Genomic DNA, 17,589 nt, shown 5'->3' on the forward strand with positions numbered 1-17,589 from the left:
TCAGCTTTACACTTAGTGGCTGGAGGATCTGGATTAATGGCAATTCCAAGAAGACAAACTTTTTTCATCCCGACATGCGAGTATTACCCTCCAACCTTAAAGGAATATTATTCAACACACAGGAAGCACCCAATTACAGGTGGATAGCACACGTAAGCTCTAGAACAGACTCCTCTAGCAGGGATTAATTCTCTTATCTGACCACAGAGTGCAAACTTCTATTGGCCGGCCCACTGGGAGAGCTCTCATGCCCTGAGATCACTCTTCTCCCCACCACCACCACTGCATTCAAAGGGATGAACACCAGCCTTTGAGGGCTCCTTACGTGTCGGGCAGCCACCCTGGCTCTCAACAGACAGCACCACAGCATCACCACAGTCTATGGAGCCCATGCAGAGTACATTTCCCCCATTTGTGTCACATTCACTTCTCATTCTTCCCTGGCATGGACGGCTCCTTGCACCTCAGACTCAAAACCTTGGTTTAAACCTCTCTTGTGACACACACCCTGCCTGGCAATATCTGGCTTCTTCTCTAAGCTTAGGCTTCTTGATAGACTCAAAAAGGGTTTTCTTATCTCCACATTTCAGCAAGAGCCGGGTCATGGCAAAGTGCTCACTCCACACCTCAGGCTCATATCATCACGTGTTTCCTAACCATTTCTATGTAAAATTACACTCATTTCATTCCCTCTACTTTGGTGACGTGTTCCTCCTCGTGATCTCTTATCTTAAGGGATGGCAACTCCCCTCCACATTGTCACTTAGGCCCCAAACAGGGAAGAGAAAGATTTTCAAGAGTTAACATGCCAATTAGACATCAGAAATCACCATGTGTATCCCTAGTTGAATGAAAATGCACATCAAGGGGTGCCTGGGTGGCTCAGTTGGTTGAGTGTCCAGCTCTGGGTCAGGCCATGATCCCATGTTTTGTGGGTTCTACCCTCACATCGGGCTCTGTGGTAACAGCTGGGAGCCTGGAGCCCACCTTGGAGTCTGTGTCTCCCTCTTTCTGTCCCTCCCCCACTCGCACTTTGTCTCTCTGCCTCAAAAAGAAACAAACATGAGAAAAACCCACATCAAACACCAGTACTGAGAAAATATTACAAAGAAAACTAAAGCTTGAATTCTTACCTTGATATTCTCGAGGTTCTAAGAGAGGAAGAAACAAAATTAAGTTTGCTGTCAAAACATATTGTTAGTAAAAAACCCAGTGTTCATGATACATACTAAAATAATACTCCAATGAAATCACAATAATCATTTAATTTTGCCTAATGAATTCACAAGATTAAAAAATAGGAAAAAATTAGAATTTCCTATTTAAGTCATGATACTTCACAAACATTTCCGTTAAAACGCACAATGTATATAGCTTATTTTTGACCCCCGAATCGATTTACATTTTCCTAAATGAACATTGAACCTATGCAATTTTGAAAACTGATAATGCAGACATTTTTTAAAAATGCACTAAATCGTCATTTCCCTGACTTTTTCTTTTTAAACCCAGGTTCCACACTGAAGTTTAGAACTGGGATTATTTTTAAATCCTGAAATAAAGAAAAAAGGAAGGAGGAAGGAAGGAAGGAAGGTAGGAAGGTAGGCAGGCAAATTCTAATATTTTTCAAGTAGTTAACATAAATTAAGTATTTATAAACCAGGTTAAAATAGAAAACTCAATAATATTAAACATAAGAAGTCAATGACTTCTGTTGTACATTCGTAAAGTATCTAAAGAAACTCCTTTGGAATATCTCCAAAAATATGCCCAAAATTTATGGAAGAATGGGAGAAAGTAACAATAAAAAATGTACTAGAGATACAACTGATAATGTTATATGGATAGATGTTTACAGATAGGGACTTAGAGGAGTAGTGACTATTATAAACATGGGATTGTTATTCCCCCCAAAATATACTTCTAGTTCACTTTCTAAAAACATTGAGGTTTTCTTTCAATGTTTACTTTGATTCTGAACCACAGCTCGAAGTGTCAGATTTCTGAAGTAAATAAAGATTTGCCTAATCAGGTGATCTTCTCTATGCTGATGACATCTAGGAGATTTTAAGTTCCTTGAATACACAGCTCCAAGTGGCCAATGAAAGGAATTCACATTCCTATTTCACAGTATTGCACCTAAATCAATCAATAAGAACTATGAAAATTACTTCTAAAAGAATGCTAAAGTCCTGGATATGGTCCCCAAAAGAACACATATCATTTTACAAAAACTAGACTAACCAGCACTGTAGGAGCAAATACACCCACAATGCAATTCACACGAATTCACATACGAAGCTTTAATTTTGTGCGAATGAACCACTCTAGAAAGTAGCCTCCAAAATGTGTAACATTTGTTTCTTCAGCTCTCAGAAGTGAGGTCACTAAAATGCGTGCTGGTGGGAAATGTACATGTCTTTGAGTGGCCACTGTCTGAAAGAGAGCAGGGGCTGTCAGCACAATGATCATGGGTATCGAACACACAAAAGACAAGCCATACTGGCATGAATGTAAACATCCTCCCTCGTGGGTATTCTTGAAACATCTGGCAACTGTCTGGCTGCTGATATTCATAGTTGACTTTTTTTTTTTTTTAAATTATTGTCAAGTTAGCGAACATAGAGTGTATATAGCGTGCTCTTTGTTTTGGGGGCAGATTCCGTGATTCATCGTTTACATACAACACCCAGTGCTCATCCCAACAAGTGCCCTCCTCGATGCCCATCACTCATTTCCCCCCACCCCCGCATCAACCCTCAGTTCTCTGCATTCAAGAGTCTCTTATACTTTGCCTTCCCTTCTATTCAAAACTACATTTTCCCCTTCCCTCCCCCCATGGTCCTCCATTAAGTTTCTCAAGTTCCACATATGAGTGAAAACGTTCGATATCTTTTTCTGACTGACTTATTTCACTTGACATAATACACTCCAGTTCCACCCACATTGTTACAAATGGCAGGATTTTATTCTTTGTCAATGCCAACTAGTATTCCATTGTATATATATATATACCACATCTTCTTTATTCATCAGTTGATGGACATTTAGGCTCTTTCCATAATTTGTTGAAATTATTATTGAAAGTGCTGCTATACATGTGCCCCTATGAATCAGCACAGGGAGGAGAGCATTTTAAGAGAAATAGTTCATTAGCTTCTCTCCTGGGAGCCCTGGGACAACACCCAGATGGTTGACGGCCCCAGGTGTTCTGGGCAGGGAGGGCCTAGCAGGTGGCCAGGGTCACCCCAGTTATTAGTGGAGCAGAGAGCAGGGGAAGATGCAGCAGTGAACAGAGTTGGGGGCCTTGAAAAGGTGAGATGATTCATGGAGGCGAGGTAGTGTCCCCAAAGCCAGTGTCAGCTTCCCATCTGGGGAGCCCTTTGTGGCTCCTAGGGGCAGGACCAGGAGCCAAGAGTTTGAGATCCAGCTGTGCTGCTTCCCAGCTGTGTGACCTAGACTGGTTTGCTTCAGTAAAATGGTGTCCTTCCATGTACATCCCTGTGTCCATAACTGTGGTGAGGACAAGAGAAAGCCATGTACTGAGCACCTGTGCACATTAACCTCACCATCTACGGGGATGCAGGATCATCAAGCCCAATGGTCAAGAATGAATTCTTGTTACGTTTTATGGTGCGAAGAGGTGTTTTCCTTTCAGCATGGGGACAGGACCGGTTGGAAGGAAGAGCTGCACTGGGAAAGTGAGGAGCAATTAACTGTATACTTTTAAGTTTGGGGGTGGAGAGGCTAGAGGTAACCTATCTCTAAAGGGATTTGTGCATGTTAAAGAAGACTCATGGGATCCTGGAGGTCTGGCTGTTGTGAAGACAGGGTTGCTTTCAGTCTCTAGCCAATCATCAATATTTACTGCCATCAGTGCCTTGAGCAGGGTCTCACTCTGCATGTCTCAGAGATTTTTCAGTGTGCTGCAGATTGTGAGAGAATTTAATCTTGACTATGATTCTCTTGCCTTTGTGCTCCTCCTCATTTCCCCCATGAATAATTTTTTAAGTTTCTTTACTTTGAGAGAAATATAGAGTGAGCAGGGGAGGGGCAGAGAGGGAGGGAGAGAGAGAATCCCAAGCAGCATCCACTCTCATATTGCTGAGCCCGATGTGGGGTTGAACTCACAAGCCATGAGATCATGACCTCAGCTGAACTCAAGTGTCAGAGTCTTAACTGACTGAGAGACCCAGGCACCTCGCCCCCCGCCGCCCCCTGAACAATTCTGAACCTTAAATCTTTAAGGTTGTTGAAGGCAGGGGGAAGGCCTCATCTTCTGTAACTTCTTCTTGCCAAATAGAGATGTAGAGATGTCCCTACGTCATGGGTCAACATTGATTAGTCAGGAATGTATAGGGGATTTAGGAAAAGTGGAGGCAGCTGAGTCCAATGTGGATCCCAAAGAAGTATGTGTGTGGTGGTAAGGACCATTTGTCAACCTGAAGTTATTGTAGTGCTGGAGTCTTGGCACCAAGCAGAGAAACTTTGGAAAAGGCAACGTATGAGTATTAATATGGCTATAAGAATGAGAAGTCCAACAAAGAGACCCTTTATCGTTGACCCCAGTCGTCCTGAGAAGCAGGGCTTAACCAGTCTTTTAAAGAGAGGGAAGTATTTTTGCATAGCCTTAATTTGAGTACACATGTCAGTTGGTAACCCTGCCATAATTCTGGAGTAATATTTCTGGATAACCTGGAGTGCATACATAGCACTCTGCTTTCATGAAGCATAGGTGCCTCCTTGGGCTGCAGTTAAGATACCAAGGGCCATTCGGTTTTGGAGGACCACTTTTTATTTTTATTTTTTTTAAATTTTTTTTCAACGTTTTTTATTTATTTTTGGGACAGAGAGAGACAGAGCATGAACGGGGGAGGGGCAGAGAGAGAGGGAGACACAGAATCGGAAACAGGCTCCAGGCTCTGAGCCATCAGCTCAGAGCCTGGCGCGGCGCTCGAACTCACAGACCGCGAGATCGTGACCTGGCTGAAGTCGGACGCTTAACCGACTGCACCACCCAGGCGCCCCTGAGCTGCGTCTGTTTAAAGATGAATAGTTTATGCTTGGCTAAAGCCTCTATTTGTAATTTTATATCAATAGAGGTGGCCCCTGGGGCATATATGGCTAAGGGATCAAACCATCAAGAAGCCCTCTTTGTTTGATGTCTAACTTCAACAATATCGTAATTATGAGGAATCATGGGCAAGTGGGAGAAAACTTGTCCGAGCCAGGCCAGAAGCCAAGCCAAATACTTGCCATCACACATGCCTGCAATACCTGTAGGTGTGGGTGAATTCCTCTTCTCAAGGTCCCCCAAATATCCTGAGGTCCCTGTACCTCCTGGGAAGTGATATTCCTGACTCTCCTGGTGAGGCTGCTGGGAAACCTGTAAGCAAGGTATCAGGCCAACAGTTCCAAAGGGCTTTCCTGGCTTACTTTTCATTTCTTTAAATGTGTGTTTATTTTGGAGAGAGAAAGAGAGAGGGGGATGAGTGGGGGAGGGTCAGAGAGAGGGTGACAAAGGATCTTAGCAGGCTTTGTGCTATCAGTGCAGAGTCTGATACGGGGCTCGAACTCACGAACTATGAGGTCACGACCTGAGCTGAAGTCAGACGCTTAACTGACTGTGCCATCCAGGCGTCCCCTGGCTTTATGTTTCATAAAGGCAACCTCAGTTCCTTAAAGCTGTATGGTCATATCTGAGTCTATGTATGTCCCTCTGAAATATGACATTCCAGTCAAAGCTTTGGTAAAATAACCAATACTTTCAATAGTGTCCTGTTACAAGGAGAACAGATTCTTAGTGAACTTAGGAAAACAACTGTAATTACCTTGTAAGAAAGAACTTTTGAATTTCAGAAGGTTGAGGTAGAGAGGAAAGTTAGATGCATCGTTGTTCACAAATGAATGTTTTACCATGTTTCTGTAAGTCATAGAGACTCCTGTTAAGAGAGTTTCCTTAATCTGGCAGAGCAAACATCAGAGAACAAGTAACATTTCCAACAAGAGTCACGAAAATTATAATCATTTTCTTCAGTTCATTTAGTTCCATGTTACTAATTCTTGCTCAGTTTGAATGTAGCTTTCGTTAGTTCTGGAAATTCTTACCCATTGCAGCTTTATGATTTTTTTAAGTTTATTTATTTGTTTGAGAGAGACAGAGGCAGCATGAGAGGGGAAGGGAGAGGGAGAAGGAGAATCCCAAGCAGGCTCCACACTGTCAGTGTAGAGCCCGACAAGGGGCTCAGTCTCATAAACCATGAGATGGTGACCTGAGCCAAAATCGAGTCTGATGCTTAACTGACTGAGTCACTCAGGTACCCCAGTTTTATGATTTTAAAGCTATCAAAAACCTGCATTTGTTTAAAAAGAAGTCCTTTGCATGAATTCGCTTGAAGATGAAACACATTTTGCAAATGACAAAAGACCATAATACAGCTGACAAGAAAATTCAGTTATTTCTGTGACATAGAACACTTCGATAATCAGAATATCAAGGGATATTAAAACTTCAGGAATTTCATATCTATATCTGTCTCTATCTATCTTTGTCCCTATATGAACCGTTATAGCATTGGCCCAAGCAATACGAGCTTAAGTTTATCGTTATTTGTTTGTGCATTCCAAGTATCTTAACATACCAAATAAACAAGCCTACTTGGTCAAAAAAGACTTCATTTACTATTGAAATCTTGGGAAAGTTTTAATGTTCATGCCTAAATAGGATTATGGATCATTATACAACTTAAACTTATTTATTTAACCAAGGTGACAAGAGATTCCAAAGGCCAATAGATAGGGTACTATACTTGTTAGTAAAACTTAGCTCCTTTAACATTGTGATGTTTTAACTTTCTTAACAAACCAAAGACCTGCTAAAGGCAAAACAGGGAACCTTTGGTTTTCTGGGCAAGCAAAACAAAAGAGAAAACAAGATTTATGTTTTCTTACCAAGTGCAAACTAACAATCCAAGAAAACGTTGTCTTTTTTTGGCAGAGAGAAAGCAGAATTGTAATCTTCTAACTGTGTACCTCTAGAATCCGTTCATTTTGGGGTGCCTGCGGAGCACAGTTGCTTGAGCATCCCACTCTTGATTTTGGCTCAGGTCATGGGATCAAACCCCGAGTCAGGCTATGCACTAAGCGTGGAGCCTGCTTGAGATTCTCTCTCTCTGCCCCTCCCCCATGTGTGCACATACTGTCTCTCAAATACGAAATGAAGAAAGTCCATTCATTTCAATGTTAGTCTGTGCTGATGACATATAAAATTATTGTCCAGAGACTACCCTTCACAAACTTCCTACAACTTTCTTTCACACTCAGATTTTGTCCCAAGCCATTTCTTTCCAAACAACCAATCTCATTTTAGGAGAAAATTACTTTCTTTTACCTCAACAAAAAGTATTCCCATTCATCACGTCTTCCTTACACATCTCTTCGCTTTTTTACATGCAGAGTTACTTTCCTTATTTCCATCAGTCTTATTTACATTTAGCAGAAGAATTTTCACTCTTAGAAACCTTAGTCTCCAGTGAAAACTAAGTAGCAACCACTTGTTAACTCTTATACCAGAATTCTTCTAGATCTAAAATTTATAAAACTACATTTTATAATTAAAAAACATGTTTTTCCGTGGTACAATCTTTTAATAAACACAAATCATTTGGGTCCAACAGCCCCATTATATCCTCAGCTTCTCTGTAATAAGAAGCCAAAAGTACAAATCTACATTCTGTAATCAATGCTACAGCACTCAGTCCTATTTGGAAAAGGCCTAGATGGCCAAAGGATTCAGTTGTATTTATCATTTAACCAAAACTTTCAAGTTAAATACTTTGAAAGCTATCTTAACCATTATCCAAGAAAACTTTGAGACAGACAAAAGTCAGAACCATTTTAAGTCCTCTTTTTGCTAACAAATTGCCACAGAAATAACACAAGCTTATTTGACTTTCTGCACACCTTCGTAGAATAAATGTTTTATATTTGATGCTGACAACTCCAAAGACCCGTCCATTTTCATTAAGCCAACAAATGTCGTTTAAATACCATGTATATTTCACCCGGCGCCACTAAAATGTCAATCAGTTTGCTCCCCATTGTCAATTTTTACCTGGGGCTGTGGCTGGAACTCTGAAGTGGGAGGGGTTAAGTCCAAGAGGGTACTCTTTGCTCCTTGACAGCAAGGGTAGGAGAAGGCGTCAGAGGTACTGAGGATGTATAGGAGTCTTTAGGGGTCTATGCGGGTACCACCGCACCCCAGGTGGTACAGAAACAGGTGGAAGGGTCCTGGGGAGGCTCACCTGTCTCCCTCACTTGACCTGGCCCCATGCAACACCCCCACGCTAAGTGTACCCTGTCCCTACTCTGTGCCCCTGTCCCCATGGCCACACTACCCTGGCCACTCCCTGGAATCCAAGCCTGGACACAGCTTTCCATAAGCCACTGACACGGGGTGCCCAGCACCGGGTTGGAACCAGGAAAACACCCCCTTCCATGACAACTTAGATGGGATAGGTCATGCCAGGGTCTGTGTATTCTGTCTGCCTGTGCTGGCCTCCAGTGGAGTGCCAGAGTTATGTGGAGTGTGCGTGTGTGTGCGTGTGTGTGTCTAAATTTACGTTATGCACCTGTTCGTGTGAATTCTGTTTCTGTGAGTCTATTGACTGTGGACATGAGTTTCTTGTTATTTGGTGGTTTTCATGTTTGTCACTTGGGTTTATTTGTACGTATGTGTATCTGTGTCTGTCTCTGAATGAGTATATATCCTCTATGCAGACCTCTGTGTCTGTGACTATATCATCTTTATCTTCCAGGGACACGGGTCCCTGTGGTAGGAGTGTCTGTGTATATCTGTGTTTCATGTCTGTGCGTGTATTGGTTGTGCATGTGATTCTGAGGCCCCTTTGGGTGTTCTTGATCATACCTGTGTGTGTGTGTTTTGTGTGTGTGTGTGTGTGTGTGTTTAGCGTATGCAGAGTTTGCTTTATGGGGCTGTTACACGTGGCCCTGCGTGTGTGTGTCTGTGTGGGTGAGTGTGCTCCCCTCAGGGTGTCACTGACTATGTCTGCAGCGTGGTTCTGTGTGTGAGTCTGTCCATGAGTCCCATACCCGAGTACCCAGATGAGGCTGCGGGTGATTCCATGCCCGTGTGTCTCTGTGCTTATGGTGTCTGTTTCTTTCTGTGAGTGTGTATGTCTGTACCCCTAGGAATGAGCGGCTGCAGAGGAGACCCTTCAAGGATGAGTCCTGGGGTGGGTGAGCAGGAGACAATCTGGGCTGCCCTCAACCTGAGGCTCAGCTCCCTCTGTCCATTTTTCTCCTGTCCTCCAGTGTCCCCGCCTTGTGTTGCCACCTCAGTCCCCAAGGATGGATGGAGTGAAAGGTCAACTCACAGGACCACAGGCCAGTGGCTGGGAGGGCTCCAGGTGGAAGGAGGGCTTATTTAGTATGGGGAGGGCTCCTAGACCCTGGTGAGGATAAGGGATTCCTGGGCCCTGGAAGAGGTGAGTGAGCGGGGGGCCCCTAGGGAGGCCCGGGGAAACAGAGCTCCTGGGCCCCATGGAAGGAATGCAGGATTGGGCACCCCGGGAAAGAGCTGGAGGAGTCCTACAGGACTCGTGAGTCCCCAAAGGGCAGATCCCTCATTCACCTGTGCTGGTGCAGGCTGGGGCCGGGAAGCAGCAGCAACAGCATCCAGAGGCAGCAGGGGCAGCAGATCCCTGGGATGGTGGATGGAGCAGTGAGCCATGGTCTTGCAAGCAAGGAGAATCACCATGCTGGGCTGCCCTCGGCCCTTGCCCCCTGCCCCAGCCACCTCACTGTCTCTTGCCCCGGCATCACCCTCCAGCAGGGCATGGGCAAGCCAGGCAGGGATGGGCACCTGGGGCCACAGGAGTGTCCCCCATGACCTCTGTGTCCTAGTTATTGAACGGGCATAAGGAGTCACCCAGGGCCCCTGGAACAAGGAGGGGGAATTCAGCCCTGGAATCTTCTCTGATGGGACTTGGGGAGAATTATGGAGGGACAGCATTTAGGGCCAGTTCATTGTTAGGATAAAAGCACAACACGAGGTCACCTTGGAGGCCGAGGTCAGTGTTTTCTTACGCAGGCCGCATTTGGAGCATTCACCCAGGGATTTGGAGGAAGGAGAATAACTGATATTAATGTAAAAGAACAGAAATGCTGGACCGTGGGCACTCCTGATGCTCTTACAAAACAATGCCCATCCCTCCGTCCTCATCCTCTCCATAGTGGGGAAACTGAGGCAGTCAGGGATTTGGTCAAGATCACAGAGTGGTTTCTGGGTGTTTTGCTGATTACATGTGACCAACCTCCTTTTTCCAAAGTTCACTACTTTAATCTTACCAGTGATGTTTTTGGGCAACTCTGGGACAAATTTCACCTGGTTGAGGATGAAGCAAACCCATCCTGAATGAGTCCTGTTGTCATTTCCTACCAATGACCCGTGCGTCGCCTTTGTCCCTGCCCAGTCCCCCAGACAGGTTGGTACCATGTGGTGGCCTCACTAGGCTCCACAAAGAATGTCACATTGTCCCGTGACCCGGTAAGCTGGATGCAGCCCTGTGACGTGCTGTGACCAGTGAAACGTGAGTGGGAGCGAAGAGTGCCACCTTGAACACAACAGTTGGGAACAGCTGTGTCTGGCCACCTCTCTGTCCATCTCTTATGGCACCTGGTAGTTACCTATGGTGGGTGCTCTTTTATCCTGGTCCCAGGAGGACCATGGTGGACATGTGGCTTGAGCAAGGAAAAGATTTCCGTTATTACAAGCCGTTAAGACTTCGGGGCCATTTGTTACACACAATAGCATCTAGCCCATCCTAACTGGGATGCATCCTCCGTTCTCCTCTCTATGAGGCAGGCAGCACAGCCTAACATTGGAAGCATGATGTCTGTTGTCAGATACACGTGAATTTGAGTTCCAGCTCCATCCTTTTATTAACCCCTACCGCAGGCAATTACTTGGAGTCTCAGAGCCTCCATTTCTGCTCCGTAAGATGGATGGTTACATGATCTGAGGTTTGAAGGGGATTAAATGAAATAATAAAACATGTAAATCTTTGAGTCCAGGGCCTGGCACGCACAGTGAATGCTCAGTCAATAGTAGCTGTATAGCTTTATGTCCTGATTGTAACATTCAGAAAAGCTGCAACTGGTTACAAAAGAAAAGAAGAAAGTGTTAATCCCTGTGGCCTATGTTTCCTTTCAAACTGTTTTTCAGCAAATAGGATAATATGTATATTCATTCATACCCTCTGCTTTTCCCTTGGTAAGAAATTGTTGTGATATTTTTATGTGACAAATAAAAGACCTGCATCTTCTTTTTAAATTATATCACATTAGCTATCTTGACTTCCCTATTGCTGGACATTTCCATAGGTTGCCCATGGCACTGTAAACAAACGAAGCAGAATGAAAACTATCAGAATGCATTGTTTGCTAGAATAAATATTTGTTAACTTTTCTTTGCTCTGTATCTATGTACTAGGTTGCAATGTAGAATGTATTTCTTATTACTAATAATGTTTTAAAAGGTATGGAGTTGTTGATTTGAATTTTTTTCAAATTTTGAAACATTACACATCATATTTTTTTTTTTAATTTCAGGAATAGAACTTAGTGATTCATCACTTACATATAGCACCTAGTGCTCATCCCAATAAGTGTCCTCCTTAATTCCCTTCACTCATTTAGCCCATCTTCTCACTCAACACCCAACCTGCAACCCTCCTTTTTTCCGTCTGTATTTAAGAGCTTCTTACACTTTGTCTCCCTCTCTGTTTTAATATTATTTTTCTTTCCTTCCCTTCTGTTCATCTGTTTTGTTTCATAAATTCTGCATATGACTGAAATCATGTGATATTTGTCTTTGTCTTCTTTGACTTAGCATAATACACTGTACTTCCAACCACTTTGTTGCAAATGGCAAGATTTCATTCTTTCTGATCACGGAATAATATTCCATTGTGTATATATACCACATCTTCTTTATCCATTCATCAGTCGGTGGATATTTGGGATCTTTTCATACTTTGCCTATTGTTGATAATGCAGCTATGAACATTGAGGTGTTGGTGACCCTTTGAATCAGCAGTCCTGTTGCCTTTGGATAAATACCTAGTAGTGCAATTGCTGCGTCATAGGGTGGTTCTGTTTTTAATTTATTTTTTTTAGGATCCTTCGTACTGTTTTCCAGAGTGGGTGCACCAGTTTGCATTTCCACCAGCAGTGCAAAAGGGTTCCTTTTCTATGCATGCTCACCAACATCACTTGTTGCCTGAGTTGTTAGTTTTAGCCATTCTGACAGGTGTGAGGTGGTATCTCCTTGTGGTTTGGATTTGTATTTCTCTGATGATGAGTAATGTTGAGCATCTTTTTTTCTTTCTGTTAGCCATCTGGATATCTTCTTTACAAAAGCGTCTATTCCTGTCTTTTGCCCATGTCTTCATTGCATTATTTGTTTGTTAGGTGTTGCACTTTGTAAGTTTTTATAGGTGTTGGATACTCACCTTTTTATGTGATATGTCTTTTCTAAGTATCTTTTACCATTCTGTCAGTTGCCTTTTAGTTTTGCTGATTGCTTGTTTCCCTCGCCGTTCAAAAGTGTTTACCTTGATGATGTCCCAATAGTTCGTTTTTGCTTTTGTTTCCCTTGCCTCCAGAGACGTGTTGAGTAAGAAGTTGCTGCGGCCAAGATCAAAGAGGTTTTTGCCTGCTTTCCCCTTGAGGATTTTGATGGCTTCCTGTCTTACATTAGGTCTTTCATGCATTTTGAGGTGATTTTTGTGTACGGTGTAAGAAAGTGGTGCAGGTTCATTCTTCTGCATGTCACTGTCCAGTTTTCCCAGCACCACTTGCTGAAGAGACTGTCTTCATTCCATTGGATATTCTTTCCTGCTTTGTCAAAGATTAGTTGGCCATACGTCTGTGGGTCCCCTTCTGAGTTCTCTAATCTGTTCCGTTCTCTATTCTGTTCTTGGGCCAGTACCATAGTGTCTTGATGATTACAGCTTTGTAATGCAGCTAGAAATCCAGAATTGTGATGCCTCTGGCTTTGGTTTTCTCTTTCAAGATTTCTTTGGCTATTTAGAGTCTCTTCTGGTTCCATACAAATTTTATGATTGTTTGTTCCAGCTTTGTGAAGAATGCTGGTGTCATTTTGATAAGGATTGCACTGAACGTGTAGATTGCTTTGAGTATTATTGACATTTTAACAACTGTTAACTTGTTCTTCCACTGCATGGGATGGTTTTCCATTTTCTTGTGTCTTTTCAGTTTCTTTCCTACGTTTTCTGTAGTTTTCAGTGTATCCATTTTTCACCCCTTTGGTTAGGTTTATCCCTAGGTATTTTATCTTTTTTGGTGCAAGTTTAAGTGGGATCAATTCCTTGATTTCGCTTTCTGCTGCTTCCTTGTTGGTGTATAGCAATGCAACTGATTTCTGTACGTTGATTTTATATCCTTCAACCTTGCTGACTTCATGTATAAGTTCTAACAGTTTTTTGATGGAGTCTTTTGGTTTTTCCACAGAGATTACCATGGTGTCTACAAAGAGTGAAATTTTGACTTCCTCCTTGCCGATTTGGATGCCTTTAATTTTTTTTCGTTGCCTGACTGCTGAGGCTAGGAATTCCAACCCTCTGTAATAACGGTGATGAGAATGGACATCCTTGTGGAGTTCATGACTTTAGGGGAGAAAGCTCTCATTTTTTCCCCATTGAAGATGATATTAGCAGTGTGACCTTTATGGTCTTGAGGTATGATCCTTCTATCCCTGCTTTCTTGAAAGTTTTTATTTAAAAGGGGTGCCATATTTTGTCACATGCTTTCAGGAACCTCTATTGAGAGGACCATGTGGTTCTTATCCTTTCTTTTATTAATGTCAGATATCACATTGATTAATTTGTGGATATTGAACCAGTCTTGCATCCCAGGATCAATCCCACTTGATTGTGGGGAATAATTATTTTAATGTGTTTTTGGATCTGGTTGGCTAGTATCTTGTTGAGAACTGTTGCAACCATGTTCATCAGGGAAACTGATTTGTAGTTCTCCTTTTAAGTGGGGTCTTTGTCCAGTTTTGGAATCAAGGTAATGCTGGCCTTGTAGAATTCGTTTGAAAGTTTTCCTTCCATTTCTATTTTTTGGAACACCTTCTTTAAATGTTGGGTAGAATTCCTCTGGAAAGCCATCTGGCCCTGGACTCTTTGTTGGGAGATTTTTGATTACAGATTCAATTTCTTTCCTGGTGATGGTTCTGTTCAGGTTTTCTCTTTCTTCCTGTTTCAGTTTTGGTAGTTTTATGTTTCTAGGAATTTTTCCATTTCTTCCAGATTGCCCAATTTGTTGGCATATAATTGCTCACAGTATTCTCCTCTTATTGTTTGTATTTATGTGGTTGTTGTGATATCTCCTCTTTCATTCATGATTTCATTTATTTGGGTCCTTTCCATTTTCTTTTTGATCAGTCTGGCTAGGGGTGTATCTATTTTGTTAATTCTTTCAAAGGACCCTCTTCTGGATTAGTGGATCGGTTGTACTTTGTTGAAAATTTCAATATCATTTATTTCTGCCCTAATATTTATTATTTCCCTTCTTCAGCTGGTTTTGGGCTTTATTTGCTCTTCTTTCTCCAGCTCCTTTAGGTGTAAGGTTACATTGTGTATTTGAGACTGTTCTTCCTTCTTTAAGAAGGCCTGGATTGCTACATACTTGCTCTTATGACTGCCTTTCTTGCATTCCAGAGGTTTGGGGCTGTCATGTTTTCGTTTTCATTGGCTTCCATGTACTTTTATAATTCCTCTTTATTTTCTTGGTTAACCCGTTCATTCTATAGTAGGATGTTCTTTAATCTCCAGGTATCCATGGTCTTTCCAAATTTTTTCGTGTGGTTTCACAGATTTCTTGTCCAGTCCCCTGCAAGTGTTTTCACTTTCTCTCTCTTTCTCTCCAGCTACGTTCAGGGGAGTGCTTTTCTTGCACCATCCCCATGGGCTGCACTCTCCCCCTTTCCTTTTCTCTGTCCTCTCTCTCCACAAAGAGCTCCCCCCCTCCCCGGCTTTTCTCTCCAGCAGTTCACCTATCCACACCACATACCTGCCATGTTCTGTGGCTCAAGTGATGCAGATTATTGTCTTAATGTTCAAATCTCTTTGCTAGCTGTTGAGAATGATTTGGTGCTGATCTAACTGCATTTCCAGGATGAGACAAGCTCAGGGTCTCCATCTAGAGACCACATTTATAGCGATCAAACTCAATTTTTGGCTTACCTGAGGGTGGATGTGGCATCATCCCATTGTTCTAATAAGTATTTCTCCCACTTACTGGTGAGCATGAGTGTTCCTTGTCTTTAATATGCTTCCTGATCCTTCATATTTTTATCAGCTATTTATTGGTTGTCTCCCAGAAGGAATACTTAGGTATGAATCAGGAGATGTGACCTTCCACTCAGACTGAGAAGTAACAAGACAGTTCATAAATCTTGTGTAAGGGAGTACTCTGGATACAGGATTAGAAATTGCTGTCCAGCTTCCCTGTCTCTCCTTTTACACCACCCAAGTTACATTAACACGTCTCACACATCATCTCATCTTCCAAAAGAGACATTTTCTTTATTTCAGCATCTTGTGTTTAGTGCCCATTCAGTGAATCAACTCCTTGAAATGTAACCACCCGTCATAGCTCTTATCTGATACCAAGAGATTGGTCTTCAAGGGGGCATAGTTGGACACAACAAGGTCCACAAGTGGGACCATAGCCTCATTGACTACCATGCACTGGGACTTAGATGTGTATGATTGATAGAAAATGTCCTTGACAGTCAGCTGAAGGGTTCCAGGCATAAAGGTGATTCCTGAAAATGGCAAACAAGAAGACTTCAATCATATCTTTAAAGTAGATACCATTACCGTAACCATCCTGGCAGGCACATGAGATCTCTTTCAATACTAGCCTTCTAGGCTATCACCTCTCCATTGGGCCAGCACCCAAATAGCAGCTTTGGTGGAAATGGACTCTGAGCCCTCTGAGCATTGTTGCCATTACCTTTTCCTCTCAAGCGGTCAATAATTTACATGGGTAGGTGTCAGATTAATTGCTATTTGGAAGACAGCCTGATTTTGAAACTGTGTGATGCAAGGGGGTTGTGGAAACTTCCTCTATGTTGGTGCCTCTAGTGTGAAAATAGCCACTGCTGTGGATTGCTGGATTTGCACTGGACATAAACATTCCTTCCTCTTTTCTTCTGGCTGTTCGATAGTGTTTCTTCCATCCATTTATCACATATTTGGGGACTATTATGTGACTGACACATGCAGGGTACATCTGTCTGCCGCAGGCTGCTCTATGATTATGTCAAGCAGAGGCTTCCCTTGATTTCACAAGCTTGGAGAATTAGAATATTTCTGGGAACAACTGATGATGACAATGTCTGTCTTGTACTAAAGGTTACATACCCTATTACAGGCCTCTTGGGTTTGGAAAAGCACCTGGTGTTCCAGTGTGGGCCTTGGCCACACCTCCCACCTTTGTCTTTTGTGTCTCAGATGGAAATATCTTAAGGACAATAATAAAAAGTCCCTGTTCAAAACTGATGGTTGCCAGAGCACAAGAAACAACGAGTGTTGGCAAAGGTGTAGAGAGAGAAGAACCCTCTTGCATTGTTGGTGGAAATGCAAACTGCTGCAGCCATTCTTGAAAACAGTATAGAGGGTCCTCAAATAGTTAAAATAGGAGCGCCTGGGTGGCTCATTCAGTTAAGCATTCAACTCTTGATTTCAGCTAAGGTCTTTATCTCATGGTTCATGAGATTGAGCCCTGCCTCAGGTTCCACGCTGACAGCATTGATCCTGCTTGGGATTCTCTCTCTCGCCCCTCTCTCTCTGCCCCTGCCCCCAATCACATACACACACTCATTCTCAAATGAACATTCTTAAAAAGTTAACAATAGAACTGCCCTACAATTCAGCAATTGCAGTACTAGGTATTCACCCAAAGAATACAAAAATACCAACTCAAAAGGATACATGCACCCCGATGTTTATAGCAGCATTGCCTCAACAGCCAAAGTATAGAAGGAGCCCAAATGGCCATTGAACAATGAATGGATAATGAAGAATCGGTGTATATGTATATAATGGAGTATTACTCAGACTACAGAAAAAATGACATCTTGCCATTTGCAAAGACATGGATGGAAGTAGTTGATGAACTAGTTCCTAAGTGAAATAAGTAAAATAAGTCAGTCAGAGAAAGACAAACATATGGTTTCACTCACATGTGGAATATAAGAAACAAAACAGATGAACATAAGGGAAGGTAAGGAAAAATAAGATAAAAACAGCGAGGGAGGCAAAGCCTGAGAGACTTCTAACTATAGAGAACAAACTGAGTATTGGTGGATGGGAAGTGGTTGGGGGGATGGGCTAAATGGCTAATGGGCATTAAGGAGCCCACTTGTGATAACCGCTGGCTGTTATGTGTAAGTGATGAATCACTAAATTCTACTCCTGCAATCAGTACTACACTACAGGTTAACTAAGTTGGATTTAAATAAAATCTTGGAAG

The 17,589-nt window shown here is 42.6% G+C and overlaps 1 protein-coding gene across 4 annotated transcripts in view; it reads right to left on the bottom strand.

Annotated features, from left to right (window-relative positions):
• Window positions 1-14,808: 14,808 nt before the first annotated feature.
• LOC121022452 (acyl-coenzyme A synthetase ACSM6, mitochondrial-like) overlaps window positions 14,809-17,589 on the bottom strand; it is a 7,518-nt gene continuing 4,737 nt past the window's right edge. For all 4 annotated transcript variants that reach the window (XR_005786952.1, XR_005786953.1, XR_005786948.1 and 1 more), the window contains one exon: window positions 14,809-15,877. Coding sequence is in view for 1 of the 4 variants with exons in the window: in XM_040463584.1 (XP_040319518.1) it covers window positions 15,666-15,877 (212 nt within the window). In the remaining 3 variants the exon portion in view is untranslated. The remainder of the gene's footprint in view (window positions 15,878-17,589) is intronic.

The sequence above is a fragment of the Herpailurus yagouaroundi genome, unplaced genomic scaffold, assembly GCF_014898765.1.
Source record: "Herpailurus yagouaroundi ecotype Mexico unplaced genomic scaffold, PumYag 408, whole genome shotgun sequence".
Taxonomy (NCBI): Eukaryota; Metazoa; Chordata; class Mammalia; order Carnivora; family Felidae; genus Herpailurus; species Herpailurus yagouaroundi.